The sequence below is a fragment of the Artemia sp. Qi Xiang Cuo genome, chromosome 19, assembly GCF_049724085.1.
Source record: "Artemia sp. Qi Xiang Cuo chromosome 19, ASM4972408v1, whole genome shotgun sequence".
NCBI classification, from domain to species: domain Eukaryota; kingdom Metazoa; phylum Arthropoda; class Branchiopoda; order Anostraca; family Artemiidae; genus Artemia; species Artemia sp. Qi Xiang Cuo.
In genome coordinates this window covers 34,355,394-34,374,680 of record NC_142812.1, presented here as the reverse complement: position 1 = coordinate 34,374,680, position 19,287 = coordinate 34,355,394, and the positions used below count along the sequence as shown (strand labels likewise).

The 19,287-nt window shown below is 33.0% G+C and overlaps 1 protein-coding gene across 1 annotated transcript in view; it reads left to right on the top strand.

The window, feature by feature from the left end:
- LOC148940768 (extracellular matrix organizing protein FRAS1-like) overlaps positions 1 to 19,287 on the top strand; it is a 194,938-nt gene that overhangs the window by 33,214 nt on the left and 142,437 nt on the right. The window contains exons 3-4 of the mRNA XM_089105070.1: positions 2,185 to 2,459; positions 7,771 to 7,978. Coding sequence (XP_088961196.1) covers positions 2,185 to 2,459; positions 7,771 to 7,978 — 483 coding nt within the window. The remainder of the gene's footprint in view (positions 1 to 2,184; positions 2,460 to 7,770; positions 7,979 to 19,287) is intronic.

The window sequence follows — 19,287 nt, the reverse complement described above, 5'->3', positions numbered from 1 at the left end:
ACGAACAGAAATTATTCCGTATATGAAAGGGACTGTCCCCTCCTCAACGCCTCGCTCTTTACGCTAAAGTTTGACTCTGTCTCACAACTTTATTTTTTAAAACAATAAAAAACTTTAGCGTAAAGAGCGAAGGCGTTGAGGATGAGGACAGCCCCTTTTCATATACGGAATAATTTCTGTTCGTTTTAAGTTTTAATGTCGCTCCTTACTTTCAGTTTAAAAAACTTGTTTTTTTAATTTAATTTCCAGACAAAAGAAGGAAGTATTTAAGGAGGAGGAGAGGGGAAGATGGTCCTTACTTTTGCTCGATGTTTGAAAGTATGGATGAGAGTGTGGGTCATTTATAGTAAGAGTGTGTAGAACTGAATGAGTTGAGAGATGAAGTGTATGGAAAGTGTAAGTTTGATGAGAGATGGCTGGTGAATGTAAACAGGAATGAATGTTTTGCGAGTTTTAGAAATTTAGGACGTTTTTACAGGTTGGCAATGAAGTACAGGAATATAAATTTTGTGATCCGTGTTTCTCTTTGTTAGTGTTATGTATTTTTTATGTTATGTTTATGCAATGACAACTATTTAAATGTGAGTTTTCCTTTTTGTTTTATATTGCTATAGCCCTAGGGCTGTTTGTGCAGCAAAACTTACTTACTTGCTTACTACTCTTATAAAATATTGAGTTTATTAACAAGTAACTATGGAACAGTTGCCACTCAGTTATACACTTACTTAATTATTTTTATATTGTATTCAAAAGTCTAGGACATGAAGCTTGAAAAAGTGTTAATCAGAGTTAAGATTTGGGAGACTTAATTTCTTTCATCCAGACCGGCATGTAAAATTGTGGAAGAGTGACCTGGGTGGCTTGGACACGTCCACTGACGGATAAAAATCTTCTATGTTACTGTGATTATTATCATATCATATCTAGACTGCTAGTACTAAGTATAGTCTGAAAGTGCATAAGAGAAAGACTAGACATATTATATTAGTCTGTAGTGAGATTTTAAAAGATGTTCCTTAACGTCTTTAAGGTTACCGCAGCCGAGTTGCTCGTGGCTAGATTGAGTAGTGGTAGCAGAGTAGAAACAATAATGGAAAATTCACGGGCCTATTCGTGTATAAGGATATTTATATTTAAATTAGAAATTATTCTAGCATAAGTGTCGGATGATTTGCCCCCAACCACGCATCGCACTCCCGGTCGAAGGCATTGAATCAGGAGATTGGTACCTCCGCGACGCAGACTATTGGTCAGCATGCGAAAAAGTTAAAAACAGTTTTTTGGAAACAATTATTACTTCTAAAGTGGACTCACTGACGCATGTCCCATATACTGTGTTTGATTTTTTACATAGCCCCTTTTGGCACAGAAGGCTGGGACCCAGTCTTCAACCTAGATACGTGCCATCTCAAAGATCCGATAAACAAATTTCATTTGACTGTGTCAAATTTGATTACTCTTTGCTCTGAAAACAATTCTTCTGGATTCTACTAAATGTTGCGAAAGGGGATAAGAGAAAGGCCAGATGACTTAAATTAGCCAGGAAAAAGATTTTAAAAATAATTTAAAGACTTTGGGGCATGCCACAGAGTTGGTCTTAAGTGGATTATTGCTTCGTGAGTTTGCAGGTAAAATCGTCAAAATATTTAATTCAATAAGCCACAAGGATAAAAAATAAAGACCCTTTCATCGGGAAAAATGTATGCAGCTACCTTTGACACAAATTAAATACCAAGCCGTACTAAATGACTCTTATACAAATAGAACTAATGCTGAATATAATGATTTCATCGGTTTTAACTGTACCCATTTTACTTGTGGTGTTTTCTTCACTTTTTTTTCACTTGTTCCCAGGACTTTTTTTCAGAAATGTTCTTCAGGATTCAAAAAATACTTTAACAAAAGGCAATGTATATAGAAAATATAGGTAGTTGTGATAAAATCATAAAAACCTCGAAAATTCTACAAATGAGCCCACATCCAAAGGCCCTATATATTTCCTTGCTTGAATCGCTTTCTCACTTAATTTGGAGATTGATATTTTTTGTACTTTTACATTTTTGTGCTGCTAAAAAAAGATAACTCTCCTAACTCCCTCTTTTTGTTGTTTATTTTGAATTTGATCGTTGTCTGTTTTATAAAGTAATGCATCTTATAAACATAGTATCACATTTCATATTGCAGGTGAGAGTATCATATTGCCAAGTTTTGACAATGGCCTAGTTAATGATCTGAGGAAAGAAATACAGAACTATACATTACTGATAGAGCCTCAGTTTGGAACCTTGTACAAACTAACTGGGACAACGACACAGAAAATTACATTTGGTCAGACTTTTCCTGTTTCAGACCTTGTAGAGGGTCGGATCCTTTTTGCTGCAGACTCTGAAATCGGCCCTGATCCTGTCCAGGAAACAATGAAGCTTGAATTAGGAGAAGAAATAGATCCGACCAAAAAGGTATCCTATATATATGCATATATATATATATATCTATATATATATATATATATATATATATATATATATATATATATATATATATATATATATATATATATATATATATATATATATATATATATATATATATATATATATATATATATATATATATATATATATATATATATATATATATATATATATATATATACATTTATATTTATATATATATACACTTATTTTATGGGCTATAAAATCTTTTGCTACTTTATAGCCTGTATTGGGAGATAGGATCAAGCAAAATAATTTGCTTTTAAATGAAGCACGTTACATGTCTGTAACATTACTTATCCGTGAGCGGAACCTAAACTTTTCGATCCCCTGGTCTGTGGTTTATTGCAAGTAATGACATATCAAGTGTCTCTTTTGGAGTGATATTACGGGTGGTATTGTATTACAAAGAATGATCTGATTTGCATACTATGGAATTCGTTTTAATTATTTTTGTATCACAATAAAGCTCTTAAATTGGTGTTTCATTCTAAACTTGTGCTGTGTCCTCTTTACTATTATTTGAAAGAGAAAGATGGGTGCCCATAACGGGATACCAAGGGAAAACAAAATACATGTGTAGCATAATACCTTGTAACATTTAGCATAATTTTCACGGGCTTTTTCTATAAAAATCGAGTCTATTCTTCAACCATTTTCACCATAAGTGAAAATATTTGGGCCTGAATGCACTGAGATGAGCAGTTTTCACAAGCTAATTAATTTGCACATTAATTTGAAAGGAAACTTTGATTTCATTTAAAACAATCATCTTAACATTTTTAGAATTTTCCCTGAGGCTTTTCATTGGAAATTGTAGTACATTATTGATATATTAAATTGCATAGAAATAGGCAGCATTAACACCAAGTATTTCATTTTACAAAATCTCAGTTTATAAAAATAGCTTAAAATCTTATTCATTTTATGTAATTTGTTTGTTAGTACCTGATATTTCTTGTTCATTGTGTTCTCTGAGGTGATTCTAATACAAGTCATAATTTTTTTTTTTTTTGTGAATATTTTAATTCACTTCCAAGAAGCTTTTTGAAAAGCTTTCAAGGAGCTTTTGGCGTTCTGACTTCTTGTCACCGTTCATTGCGTGTTATCCTTGATGGCTTCATTTAAAACAAATATCCAGTGCTATTAGGGCTACCCCAAAGAAGTATTCTTGGACCAACGCTTTATCTTGCGCTCATAAACGACTTGCGCTCATGAAACTTCCACCATGGACGAGTAACTCTTATATTATGCGTAATTATAGTGTATCCGATCCAATAGTCTGTGTTAACCGTGTCGCCGAGAAGTTTTTGAAAAACGCTAAGGGAAGAGCGAACCCGTTGCTAGCCATCCTGTGCCAGTGGTTTTGCCAATGTACATCAAATATGTTTGGTGATGTTCCCTAGTGTGTCTTTTCTTTTCTTTTTTCCTCTGTTATACTCCGTTTTAATTCCATGTGAATTTTAGGGCAATAAATTTAGTTACTTACTTATAGGATAGGCATGTGAAAAGGCGCTACCACTTTGCTGATTACACGACAATAACGATCTTCATTACCAAGGATGGAGGTTCCAGCTAAACTCATAAGGAGGTTCAGGCTGATCTAGAAAAAATGGGGGGAGGGGTCGGATGCATAGCTTTTCAGCTTCAGTGAGTCAACAACAAAAGATTTCCTATTTTTGAAGGTGCAAACTGTAAAGCATCATCATGTTTTCATATTCAATGGATAGGTAATACCAAGAGTACAGTACTCTTTGTTCTGGTTCATGTCACGTCATATCTCAAGCGGGCTGAACACCTAAGAAAAGTAAGAACCTCCTACCCAGGAAACTAGGAGCTGTCCTAAGGTGCCAAAGCCTCCTCCCTGACGAAACCATTTCGAAACTACTCACGTCCCGGCCCATGCATACCCTCTCTTTGCTCGTCCTCCAACTCGCCACATCACTCCTCTTCAACGTATCCAATATCGAAAAGCTCGTACAGCAGCGTTTAGCAACTCAGATGAAAAGCTCTGCAGTCGATCTACGATCGTTTTGACATGGAACCTGTGTCGGTGTTTTACAAATACGTCTATTGTCCCCATCAGGGGAGTTGTCGAAGCTCGTTCCGGCAGGTCAAAGCCTTTGGGATCAACTTGTTAAATTAGAGCTAGACAAGACTACTTTGCGCAGGGTACACCCTCCCAGGAATACTTGAAAGCGAGTTTTTCCCGACGATCCGTCGCCACTTGCAATTGCCTCCTAGCAGAGGCAATCCTGGAAAATCATTCTCTCGAAATGTTCAAGAGAAGATATAACAGTAAAAAGGGATGTAATTAGCAGGATTAGGGGTATGTCATCAGTTGTGATGGGCGCGTGAGACCTGTAATAAAAAAAATAAAATAATAAAGGTACTTGTCTATTATACGCCACTCAAGTGCTTCATTTAATTAGAACCTGTTTTTCTTTGACGTTCAATCCTAATGAGACACAAAATATGATAAAAATGTAATATGTTATTAACACAATTATGGAAAATACAGAAAAACTTATAGAATGCTGGCCGCAGAGAAGTTATTGATACCATTTAGAATCGTGTTTACAGGATCTCTGCCCTCTAACCTCACTACTGCACAACACATATACTCCGCTAGATATGGTTTCAGATGGAGGCAGGATGTACCTCGGTGCTGTTTATTTCTCCGTTTTTCGGAACCCCACATTGTTCCCACTTGTTGGGTAGATGCGCCGGCTTCTGGGTTGACAAAATTCTTAGTGTGGGTCACAGTCAAATGTTTGAACCCTAATTTCCACAGCGCATTTGTTTCGTAGCTTTTCAGATTCGTAGATTTTCATTCTTTGGCAAATCCCAAATTCTCGCTTTAACATCCATGTATTACACTGTTCTCTATCAATTTAGATCGCAAAAATCAAATAAAAAAACTAGTTTTTTAAACTGAAAGTAAGGAGCGACATTAAAACTTAAAACGAACAGAAATTATTCCGTATGTGAAAGGGGCTGCCCCCTCCTCAACCCCTCGCACTTTACGCCAAAGTTTTTTATTGTTTTAAAAAATAAAGTTGTGAGACAGAGTCAAACTTTAGCGTAAAGAGTGAGGGGTTGAGGAGGGGACAGCCCCTTTCATATACGGAATAATTTCTGTTCGTTTTAAGTTTTAATGTCGCTCCTTACTTTCAGTTTAAAAAACTTGTTTTTTTTATTTAATTTCTGATCTTTTTTTAGTTAATGCAGCTTTCATTTTGGCTCGCCGTCATTGAATAAGTAAACAAAATTTGCATAAAAATTTTACTTTTCTTTTGCTAAATGGCTGTCTCTAAATTTGGTTCTGACGTAATTTACAAATTAACTTACGTAACGAACTTCTATATTCGTTTTTTTTTCTTCTGGCAAAAAATACAAAGTTGCAGATTTTTGCAGATATGAGCTTGAAACCTATGTTATAGGGTTTTCTGATACGCTGAATCTGACGGTGTGATTTTCATTAAAAAATTTTCACTTTTAGGGGATGTTTTCCCCCTCTTTAGAAAATCAGGTAGATTTTTTCAGACTCGTAGCCTTTGACGAGTAATATTAAACTTAATATAATTCATAGGTTTAGAATCAGCGTTATAAGACCATTCTTTTAATACATTTATCGACATCAAAGTTCCGTTTATAAAGGTTTGTCTTACTATTGAGCCGCATTACTTGTTTTTTTTTATTGTTTTTTTTTTATTAAGTACATTTTATTACGTATAAGATGGGGTTCTCCCCTTAGTCAATACCACGGTCTTTACGTTAAAAGTTAAAAAAATTTTGATTCACAAACCCGTGAATCATAAAGGCCGTTTAATCAGAATAGATAGCTCTTTTGAAAGCACTAAAAGAAAACTGTAGCGTAAAGAGCGAGGTATTGACTTGGGAGAGAACCCTCTCATATATGTTATAATTTCTGTTTATTTTAAGTTCTAATGTTGATTCTTACTTTCAGTTGAAAAACTTGTTTTTTTTAATTTAATTTCTGATCGTTTTTTAAATAATGCTTGGAAATCTGGCGCCCCCTTCATAGAAATGCCCCTTACCCCAAAGAAACATCTTCCACAGAAAGATTTTCTAGAGTAGCCCCCTCCTCCAGCCCCCTCCCCCCCCACCTGAAAAAAATTCTTCCTGAAAATGTCTATATACTTCCCAATAACCAATACAATATTTAAGCAATGGGCCAAGTTCATAACTTGCAGTCCTTCCCCTGGGAACTGTGGGGGATTAAGTCTTCGTAAAAGATATATTTATTAGATTTTCGACTATGCTAAACAAAATGGCTATCTCAAAATTTTAATTGGGTGACTTTGAGAAAAAAATGAGCGTGGGAGGGGGCCTAGTTGCCCTCCATTTTTTTGGTCACTTAAAAAGAGAACTAGAACTTTTAATTTTCGCTCCAATGAGCCCTCTTACGATATTCTAGGACCACTGGGTCAATATGATCACTCCTGGGGCAAAGAAAAATCACAAAAAAAAGCATCCGTGATCTTTCTTCTGGCAAAAAATGCAAAATTCCACATTTTTGTATATAAGAGCTTGAAACCTCTACAGTAGGGTTATCTTATACGCTGAGTACGATGCTGTGAATTTAATTAAGTTTCTATAACTTTTAGGGGGTGTTTCCTCCTTTTTTCGAAAATCAGCCAAATTTTCTCAGGCGCGTAACTTTTGATGGGTAAGATTAAACTTGATGAAACTTATATATTTGAAATCAGAATTAAAATCCGATTCTTTGGATGTATCTATTGGTACCAAAATTCCGTTTTTTAGAGTTTCGGTTACTATTGAGCCGGGTCGCTCCTTACTCACAGTTCGTTACCACGAACTGTTTGACTAAATGAATTTCATACATGAAATTTTCAAAACCGGTTCTACTTATATGAATCACTTGAGCGGCGTATAAACTCAAGTACCAAAATAATCTCTTTAATAGTCTTGAACTTAAATAAAGTAAAAGAAGCGCAGAAAGACATTCGTTTCCCTTTGAAGCATTAAGATTTTCTGGTTTTTTTTTTATATTCAGAAGCCTCTGAATTCTGATTACGAATGGTGTTCTCTGTTTAGGTAAGGTGAAGTATAACTGTGATAATTTAGGATCAGAGTCGTTGATTTTGGTTCCTATTGTGAGAAAGGCCGCTATTTTTAGCACTTCCGTATATTAGTCCTATGTAAAACATATTTCTGGTCTTCCTTATATAAATGTCCTTGGAATAATTGTTGGTTCCTATTGAAGTGGACTTGCCCTTTTTGTTTACAGGAACTTGAAGTTATTATAACAATAGGACCTGTGAACAGCCAGCCTCCACAAGTCATAGTGAATTCAGAACTCACGGTTGATGAAGGTAGAAAAGAAATCCTTTCTCCAGATGTGCTTACCATTGAAGATGTGGATACTCCCGTTTCGCTTTTAGAAATCCGTTTGGATTCGCCCCCAAGTTTTGGCTATATTATGCAAAGGAATTTAGGTGCGTGTATTATGTTAACTTGCAGTTGTTCTAGGGCCAAAGTTTGGCAGATTTATGTTTGTAGCTGTTACGTTACTGGCCTTTATGAAAACTGATCTTAGCCATAAAATGGATCGTTTTTCTATTTTATTTATTTACAGTAAAAGTGAAAACCATGTCCGTCCTTACAAACACCATAACATAAGCGTACGTCCTCTACGTAAGAAATGGAAGAGTAAAGCAAAATTAGGCTAAGTATAAAAAGGGGCGTCAAATGGGTGGGGGCTAAGGGGACATTTGCCCTCCCTAGATTCCACTTCCACTAATTTCGAAAAATACCTCCGATCTTTGGTATTCCATTGAGAAACCGCTTTTTGGTATTTTTGTTGAAAAATTGAAATAGATGACACAATTGTACCACCCCCCCCCATAGATTTTGATAAATATATGTTTCCCCCCTCCATGTATTTTCTTCAATTGACGCAACTGGGTATAAACCGAGCAAACACTAAAAATGTTTATTAAACTACTAAATTGAAAGATTAAATTCGGAACTTTTCTACAGGATTTAGCTGACATAATGTATGCATGAGTGTACTCAATATTTTGATTAACAAATGGTGGAGGGTATAACCCAGACCTTGTACTGCACGAGAGTGGTGGACAGAACAAACTTATTTCACATCCCAATTTGAAGAGAGACTCGTCTATGAACTCTTTATTGAAATTAGACTCTACGAGGACATAATATCCAGCCATTTACCAAATGTAAAGGCTATTTTCTGTTATTTAATTCTATCCTACTAGAAACTCTATTCTATATCGTTTTACATTCTTTGAAGAAGGGTAATTTGTTCTGTTTGTTCTTCGTTCGAAAGAAATTCAAAGATAAACAAAAATGATCTCGCGAGTTAAGAACTTACACGTGTTCTAGTCCATTATTCAAACTAATCTATTTTTTCTTGGTGATTGATTTTGATGAGTATTGGAATTAGTTCCCTCTACTGATGACAACTTTGGTGTTTACTCTTCTTACGAAGAACAAATTAATTCTCATTTGCAGCCGATGAAAAAGGGAAAAGATAATAGCCACCAATCCCTTTGTTCCAAAGACCTATTCTGCTCAAAGATGTGTATAGGGCTGATGTCATAGGATCACATATACAAAGTCTTTAGCAAACATTTGCCGTTTCCCAGCTAAGATTGAAGAAGACCATTTCTTTAATTAAATAAAAAAAAATTGTTAAATAAATAAAAATAAAATAATAAATAAAATAAAATAAAATATATATAATAAGTTAAATAAAATATAATAATAAGTTATATAAAATAATCAACGTTATATAAAATAATAAGTTAAATAAAATAAAAATTATTGTTTAAAAAAAATTGTGAGAAAGAGCCTAAATTTAGCGCAAAGAGCGAGGCGTTGAGGAGGGGACAGCCCCTTTCATATACGGAATAATTTCTGTTCGTTTTAAGTTTTAATGTCGCTCCTTTCTTTCAGTTAAAAAAACTTGTTTTTTTTTCAGTTAAAAAAAACCTTTCTTTCAGTTTTTTTTTATTTAATTTCTGAACGTTTTTGAATTAATACAGCTTTGATTTTGGCTCACCATACATAAATATTTAGAATAAAATGTGCATATTAATTTTACTTGTTTCGGCTAATGGCTTTCTCAAAATTTTGTTCTGACGTAACTTACGAATTAACTTACGTAACGAACTTCTATATTTGTATGTTTTTATTGCGTATATAAGGGAGTCTACCCCTAGTCAGTACCTCGCTCTTTACGTTAAAGTTCGAATTTTGTTCGAATCACAAACCTCTGAATCACAAAGGCAGGTTTCATAGGCAGCGCGCTAGCGCTGCCTAAGTAAAGAACGATGTGGGCACAATGTGTTTTATTTTCTTCAGCCGGGCACTTCGTATCGAAGGAGTTGTCGTAGAGAATTCGAAAAGGGCTCATTCGATTCGAAATTGGAGTGGCTAGTGCCCATTTTAATAGTCGACAGTGATTGGAGGGCAACTAGCCCCCCCCCCGCCCATCATTCCCCCAAACACACCCAATCAAATTTTGAGGTAGCCATTTTGTTCAGCGTAGTTGATTTCCAGATGTAAAATATGTTTTTGAGGAGGACAATCCCCCACAACCCTCTGGGCAAGGATTTTAAGTTATGCCCTGAGGGCATATAAGAATGATGTTGGCACAATGTACCATGTATTTTTTTTTCCTTTAGAGCTGGGCACTTCATATGGAAAGGGTCGTCGTAAAAACTTCAAAAGGGGCTCATTCGATTGGAAATTGAGAGTTCGAGTGCCCTTTTTAATAGTCGAAAGTGATTGGAGGGCAACTAGCCTCCCCCCCCCACGCCCATCATTCCCCCAAACACGTCCAATCAAAATTTTTCGATTGTCCGTACACATCCAATTCAAAGTTTTTCGAACACATCCAATTCAAACTTTTTCGAAAAAATTATCAGATGTCGTTACCCTGATTTCAGCTAAGTGTAATTCCTTGCGAGGCAGAATTTTCTTTTCTTTTAATTTCCCCTAGTCTCTCTAAATCTGGCAAAGCACGCTCTGAATTTTTAGTGGTCTGTGTTTTGTCCTTATGAAGTTTACTTCTTTTGTCGAAGACGGGTAGGAATTTTCAGAAAGTGACTAAAGAGCCCTGGATGTCCTAACAAGGGGATTAGACGATGTTGGACTGCAAAACAGGCTCTGCTCTAAGCCTCTTACTGATTTTAGGGTTGGTTTGCTAGCACGAGCTGATAAACATAGGAAATTCAAAGATTATTCTTTGTATTCGAACCCTTACCAAATGTGTTGCGTAGAATAAGTTTTTCATTTAATGGCTTGTTGCCCTAGTCTGAAGGGTGTCGGAAAAGATTGTTTGGGTTTAATACAGGGAATACAGAGTGGTTTGAAACTCTACGCAACCTCAAAGTTGCAACCCGTTTCAAAATCTGAGTTGCTCCTGATATTCCTGATAAGCCATAGTAATTGAATATAGGATTTGAACATTTTCCGTTTGCAATTACATATAATTTTCGTCGTTGTTTTCTTAATGTTTACTTTATCCGTGTGTATTTGCATCAGGCGCATGACCGCTAGCTTCTGGTGGAGAGATTCAATGATTCATTCATGATTGTAGACTACAATGTAGACTACAAGACTACAATTATGAAATCTTTAAACGTAGTATGCTTTTAAATTATTTCTAATAAAGCCACCAACATATTCGATCCTCATTGATCAAAAGCAATTACACAACATGTATTTCGGAATGAGATGAAAACATCTAATGAAAACAAACCAAGCTTTAGCTCATGAACGCCACAGTAAATTTTCACCCGCTGTCAAAAAGAGACTGAAGCACACTTTTAGTGACAGGGCTTGCCTTTGTCTGGGGTACCTCAGTAGAGAAGGAAGTACCATCTTGCATAGGCCCCCGTACCAAACAGGTTTTTCTGGTAGGTATTCTATTCTACAGGTCATTACACTCTTTGCCAAGAGATTTACGCAATTAATTAAACCTGTATTATAAAACCACCGCGTCTTGTTTCGAGTTTTAACGGACAAGTTTTTGAAAAGCAGACAGTTTTGTTTTTCTTGTTTAGCATTTGCAAAAAAGGGGTAATTAGTGAGTGGAAAATTTTTTAATGCATTTACAATCGAAGATGTTTGATTAACCTTTGCAAAAAGGGGTAATGGGATTTGTGAATTGGAGGAGATGCCATGATTATGTACTGTATAATACACAAGTGATGTTTTGGAGCGTAGTGTCAATTTAACGAGAAATGACTGAAACGTGTTTTGCGGGCGAGGGGGGGCTGGGCGGGTGGAGGGGCACGCGCGGTCCGGTCCAGGGGGTACAGGTCCCCGGGGGTGGCGGTTAGCCCGGGGTGCAGTTACCCGGGGGTCCAGTTGCACGGGGCTTGAGTTAAATGGGGATTCAGTTCCACGAGAGTAGTGCTTTGTCGTGGTTTAGCTTGTCACAGTTTTAAAAGAGCTTTACGGGGATTGAGAGACTCAGTTGCCGGATTTCGTGTGGTTTTTCTTTACTTGATGGTCATTAAAAACGAAATTTTTGTGTTAAATAAGTAGTTTTTGTATCTTTTAAAAGAGCTTTAAGGGGTTTGAGAGACTCAGTTGCCTGATTCCGTGTGGTTTTTCTTTACTTTGTGGTCATTAAAAACGAAATTTTTGTGTTAAATAAGTAGTTTTTGTATCTTTTAAAAGAGCTTTACGGGGATTGAGAGACTCAGTTGCCGGATTCCGTGTGGTTTTTCTTTACTTGGTGGTCATTAAAAACGAAATGTTTGGGTTAATTACGTAGTTTTTGTATCTTTTAAAAGAGCTTTAAGGGGGTTGAGAGACTCAGTTGCCTGATTCCGTGTGGTTTTTCTTTACTTGGTGGTCATTAAAAATGAAATTTTTGTGTTAAATAAGTAGTTTTTGTATCTTTTAAAAGAGCATTACGGGGATCGAGAGACTCAGGTGCCGGATTCCGTGTGGTTTTTCTTTACTTGGTGGTCATTAAAAACGAAATTTTTGTGTTCAATAAGTATTTTTTGTATCTTTTAAAAGAGCTTTACGGGGTTTGAGAGACTCAGTTGCCTGATTCCGCGTGGTTTGTCTTTACTTGGTGTTCATTAAAAAAGAAATTTTTGTTGTAAATAAGTAGTTCTTGTATCTTTTAAAATATCTTTACGGGGTTTGAGAGACTCAGTTGCCTGATTCCGTGTGGTTTTTCTTCTTTTCAGTAAATACACTCGAAATCGTAAAAGTGTTTTATTCAAACTTTTTTAAAACTTAGAAATTTTTAAGCTTTATTTATTTTTTTCTTTTTGTATATAACTTAAAATGTCAAAATATGATTACAGGTCTAACAATTGCGCTCTGTGATTGGTCAGAGACACGATGTGACTTTCCCACTGGTATTCTATGACCGGTTATTGACACTACCTAATCTATTGCATGTATTAAATCAGTATTTTTTACGCAGTGGAACGATAAACACATAAGTCATATCTTTAAAAAAAAGTAAAGATGGAGCATTTTAATAAAGTGTGTTTACATAACAAGGTTATTTTAGCATTGAATGCTGACAAAGAGAAGTATTTAAACTTTGAAACAAGTACAGGTGGTAGCACTATTGGAAATGTATGCATGTATTGTCATGACAGTAAGGAATTAAATTTCTTTGGAAGACCGAAAAAATTCAACTCTTACGTTGGTGGTTATGCGAGATTGAGATCTCCAGAGATGATTGTACTCAAAGAGAATGCCAACATAAAAATAATCATTGATGATAGAGGACAACTCCTTGCTACTGTTGCAGGTAACACATTACCTACTGATACATCCAATCGTCACCTTTCGGGTATTAGCATTCAACGGAAGATCAATAAAAGAAAGGCCTACTCTTCTACTAATATCGTAAACCATATCTTGTCTACATGCCGAAACTGTTACCTGTGTAAAAATAATGTGATAATAGAGAGTGAAATTACCAGAAAAATAAAAAGGGCATTGTCAGAAAATATCACGATTGAATATAAAGATGAATCGATGAAAAACAAAGCACCAGCAAACGTTACTGCCATTGATCAAACAGTCATTGAACCAAATAATACCAAAGACGAAAAGCATATTGAGCCTGTTGATGAGAAACCAGTAAAAATTGTGTATGACTCAAAATGGAATAATGATTATTCTACTGATTACGAACTAAGAGAAGACAATAGCTATAATATCAAGAGAGAACATGGTGAACTATTTTATGGAACAGATTCAAAATGTCCAAAGTTAATCATTGATATTAATAATGTATCGTAATATATTTTTTGTATTAATATTCTACATAGCGTTATTTCATTAATAATATATTATGCATTACATTGTTATGTGTTCATTATTTTTAGAGTAAGCTAGCATATCAAACGTTTAGAATGTCTAATAAAACGTCGGAGATGTAAGAAAAGCAATTTGCATACATCTATTGTCAGACACATGGGAACAAATTCTTTCTTGAATTCGCCTCCTGTATAGACAAAAAAGACATTTCATTCAAGAAATTATGACGAAACTCTAAGTAAGCAACAAACTCTTTATTGAAGTTACCTCATGGATACACAATGCAGAAATTTCATTTAAGGAATTATCAAAAATTGTAAGTAAGTAGCAAATTCTTTCAAAAATATGTTAATACGTTTAAGCAATAAATATCTTTAAGCTTAACTCGTCTTTATTCGTCAGAATAGTTTTATTCATTTCATTAAATTATGAAGAAATTGTAAGTAAGTAACAATAGCTTTCTTGAATTCGCTTCCTGGACACAATACAGATATTTAATTCAAGAAATCATAATAAAATCACAAGTAAGTAATAAAGTATTTATTGTTTTCACCTATTGGATACACAATACTGAAATTTCATTCAAGAAATTATGAAGGAATTTTAAATAGGTAACACACTCATGTTACCTCATGGATACACAATGCATAAATTTCATTTAAGAAATTATCAAAAATTTTAAGTAAGAAGCAAATTCTTTCTTGAATTCGCCTCCTGGGTAAATGAAAAAGACAGTTCATAAAAGAAATTATGAAAAAATTGTAAGTAAGTAGCAAATTCTTTATTGAATTCAACTGCTGGATAAACAAAAAAGACATTACTTTCGAGAAATTATGACAAAATTCCAAGTAAGTAACAAACTCTTTATTGTTTTCATGACTTAGATACACGTTGTAGAAATTTCATCCAAGAAATTATGAAAACATTCTCATTAATTGGTATCGTCTTCATTTAACTAGGATAATTTATGAACAAGCAGGAAGTATCTTTTCGAAAATTATGAAAAAAAAACAATTTCTATATTTAATTCCAATATTTAATACCCAAAACAGAAATTTCATCAGAGAACCTCTGAAAAAATTTGTAAGTAAGGAACAAAATAATTATGTTTTACACTCTTTTATACACAATACAGATACTTAATTCAAGAAATTATGAAAAAATCGCAAGTAAGTAACTTTTTTTCTCTTTATCAAAAACAATTTTCACTTAGCTACACGATGTAGAAATTTAATTCGCGAAATTAAGAAAAAATACTCAGTAAGCAACTCTTTTTTTCTTTAAGTCAACTCACTAATATACCATATAGAAATCTTATTAGAGAATTTTATGACGGAGATGAACCATGCAGACATTTGATTAAATAAACCATAAAGATATTCTACATCAGTAGAATTGTATTTCTTGATCTCATCTCTTGAATACACACTGTTGACATTACATTCAAGAAATTAATAAAATATTTGTAAGTAGGTAACAAACTCTTTATTGATTTCACCTCTTGGATATACAGTACAGATACTTCATTCAAGAAATTATGAAAAAATCGCAAGTAAGTAACTTTCTTTCTCTTTATCACAAACAATTTTCACTTAGCTAAATGATGTAGAAATTTAATTCAAGAAATTATTGAAAAATTCTCATGTAAGTAACAATTTCTTTCTTGAAGTCAACTCTTGGATACGCAATACGGAAATTTCATTCAAGAAATTATGAAAAAATTCTGTGCAAAGTTCGTTAAGTAGCAAATTCTTTCTCTTGAATTCATTACCTGTTGGATAAACAAAAAAAAAACAAAACAAGACATTTCGTTCAAGAAATTATGACAAAATTCTAAGTAAGTAACAAACTTTATTGTTTTCACGAGTTAGATATAAGATGTAGAAATTAAATTCATGAAATTATGAAAAAATTTTCAGTAAGTAACAATTTCTTTCTTGAAGTCAACTCTTGGATACACAATACGGAAATTTCATTCAAGAAATTATGAAAATATTTGTAAGTAAGTAACAAACTTTTTATTAATTTCACCTCTTGGATATACAGTACAGATACTTCATTCAAGAAATTATGAAAAAATCGCAAGTAAGTAGCTTTTTTTTTCTCTTTATCACAAAACAATTTTCACTTAGCTACACGATGTAGAAATTTAATTCAAGAAATTATGAAAAAATTGTAACTAAGTAGCAAATTCTTTCTTGAATTTATCTGTTGGACAAACAAAAAAGACATTTCGTTCAAGAAATTATGACAAAATTCTAAGTAAGTAACAAACTTTATTGTTTTCACGAGTTAGATATACGACGTAGAAATTAAATTTAAGAAATTATTAAAAAATTCTCAGTCTAAGTAGCAAATTCTTTCTTGAATTCACCTTTTGCATAAAACAAAAAAAACAAAAAAGACATTTCGTTCAAGAAATTATAGCAAAATTCTAAGTAAGTAACAAACTTTATGGTTTTCACGAGTTAGATATATGATGTAGAAATGAAATTCATGAAATTATGAAAAAATTCTCAGTAAGTAACCATTTCTTTCTTGAAGTCAACTCTTGGATACACAATACGGAAATTTCATTCAAGAAATTATGAAAATATTTGTAAGTAAGTCCCACACTCTTTATTAATTTCACCTATTGGATATACAGTACAGATACTTCATTCAAGAAATTTTGAAATAATCGCAAGTAAGTAGCTTTTTTTCTCTTTATCACAAAAAATTGTCAGTTAGTTACACAATTTGGAAATTTAATTAACTAAATTATTAAAAAATTATCAGTAAGTAGCAATTTCTTTCTTGAAGTCAACTCTTGGATACACACAATACAAAATGTTTAGTCAACAAATTAAAAAAAATAAATGTAAGTAAGTAAACAGCTCTTTCTTGATTTCAACTCTTGAATATGCAGTAAAGATACTTCATTAAATAAAGGTGATTAAACACGTTTTGAAACTAAATGCTATTTGTATGCCTTTCCTAGGCACCTTTCCAAACGAGCGGGGATTCCCCACTGGTTCCTACACATTGCAAAAAAGTGAACAGTACGAAAACTCCACGTTTTCAACCAGACTGGTTTTTAGGGACCAATCAGGAGAGATATGCAAAGTCGACATAGCTTTATTTCATTTTTTTTTAAGGTTCATTTAGACGAGGTTACGTGCGCGCACGTAACCTCGTCTAAATGAACCTTAAAAAATGAAATAAAGCTATGTCGACTTTGCATATCTCTCCTGATTGGTCCCTAAAAAACCAGTCTGGTTGAAAACGTGGAGTTTTCGTAGTGCTCACTTTTTGCAATGTGTAGAAGTGGGGAATCCCCGCTCGTTTGGAAAGGTGCCAAGGAAAGGCATACAAATAGCATGTAGTTTCAAAACGTGTTTAATCACGTTTCTTGAATGAAGTATCTGTACTGTATATTCGAGAGGTGAAATCAATAAAGAGCTTGTTACTTACTTACAAATATTTATGATAATTTCTTGAATGAAATTTCCGTATTGTGTGTATCCAAGAGTTTACTTCAAGAAAGAAATTGTTACTTACTGAGAATTTTTTCATAATTTCTTGAATTAAATTTCTACATCGTGTAGCTAAGTGAAAATTGTTTGTGATAAAGAGAAAAAAAAAGCTACTTACTTGCGATTTTTTCATAATTTCTTGAATGAAGTATCTGTACTGTATATCCAAGAGGTGAAATTAATAAAGAGTTTGTTACTTACTTACAAATATTTTTTATAATTTCTTTAATGAAATTTACTTATTGTGTGTATCCATGAGTTAACTTCAATAAAGAAATGGTTACTTACTTATAATTTTTTCATAATTTCATGAATTTAATTTCTACGTCGTATACCTAACTCGTGAAAACAATAAAGTTTGTTACTTACTTAGAATTTTTTCATAATTTCTTGAACGAAATATCTTTTTTGTTTTTTTTTGTTTATCCAACAGTTGAATTAAAGAAAGAATTTGCTACTTAGACTGAGAATTTTTTCATAATTTTTTGAATTTAATTTCTACGTCGTATATCTAACTCGTGAAAACAATAAAGAGTTTTTTACTTACTTAGAGTTTTGTCATAATTTCTTGAACGAAATGTCTTTTTTGTTTGTCCAACAGGTAAATTCAAGACAGAATTTGCTACTTAGTTAAAATTTTTTCATAATTTCTTGAATGAAATTTCCGTATTGCATATCCAAGAGTTGACTTCAAGAAAGAAATTGTTACTTACTGAGAATTATTCAATAATTTCTTGAATTAAATTTCTACATCATTTAGCTAAGTGAAAATTGTTTGTGATAAAGAGAAAAAAAGTTACTTACTTGCGATTTTTTCATAATTTCTTGAATGAAGTATCTGTACTGTATATCCAAGAGGTGAAATCAGTAAAGAGTTTGTTACCTACTTACAAATATTTTCATAATTTCTTGAATGAAATTTCCGCATTGTGTATCCAAGAGATGACTTCAAGAAAGTCATAGTTACTAACTAAGAATTTTTTCATAATTTATTGAATCAAATTTATACATCGTTTAAATAATTAAATAAATTCTTTAATGAAATTTATATATTGTGTATCCAAGAGTTCACTTAAAGAAATAAAGTGTTACTTACTGAGAATTTTTTCCTAATTTCTTGAATTAAATTTCTACATCGTGTAGCTAAGTAAAAATTGTTTTTGATAAATAGAAAAAAAGGTACTTACTTGCGATTTTTTCATAATTTCTTGAATGATTTATCTGTACTTTGTACAAAATAGGTTAAAACAAAAAGAGTTCGTTACTTACTTACAACTATTTTTATTAGCTATCTGATGAAAATTTTTGTTTCGTTTATTCAAGATTGGACTTCAAGAAAGACATTGTTTTTTTTTCATAATTTACGATAAGATTTATCCTTTTTGATCATAAATGTTCTTACTTAAATGACTAAATTGCTAATTAATGAGAATTTTTTTATTATTTCTTGAATTAAATTTCTACATCGTGTATCTAAGTCATGAAAACAATAAAGAGTTTGTTACTTACTTGGAATTTTGTCATAATTTCTCGAACGAAATATCTTTTTTGTTTATCCAGCAGGTGAATTCAAGAAAGAATTTGCTACTTACTTACAATTTTTTCATAATTTCTTTAATGAACTGTCTTTTTTATTTACCCAGGAGGCGAATTCAAGAAAGAATTTGCTACTTACTTACAATTTTTGATAATTTCTTAAATTAAATTTCTGCATTGTGTATCCATGAGGTAACATGAGTGTGTTACCTATTTACAGTTACTTCATAATTTCTTGAATTAAATTTCAGAATTGTTTGTACAATATGTGAAAACAATAAAGACTTTATTACTTAATTTTGATTTTATTATGATTTCTTGACTTAATTATATGTATTGTGTCAATGAATCGAATTCAAGAAAGCTAAACTGACTTACTTACAATTTCTTCATAATTTAATGAAATGATTAAAGCTATT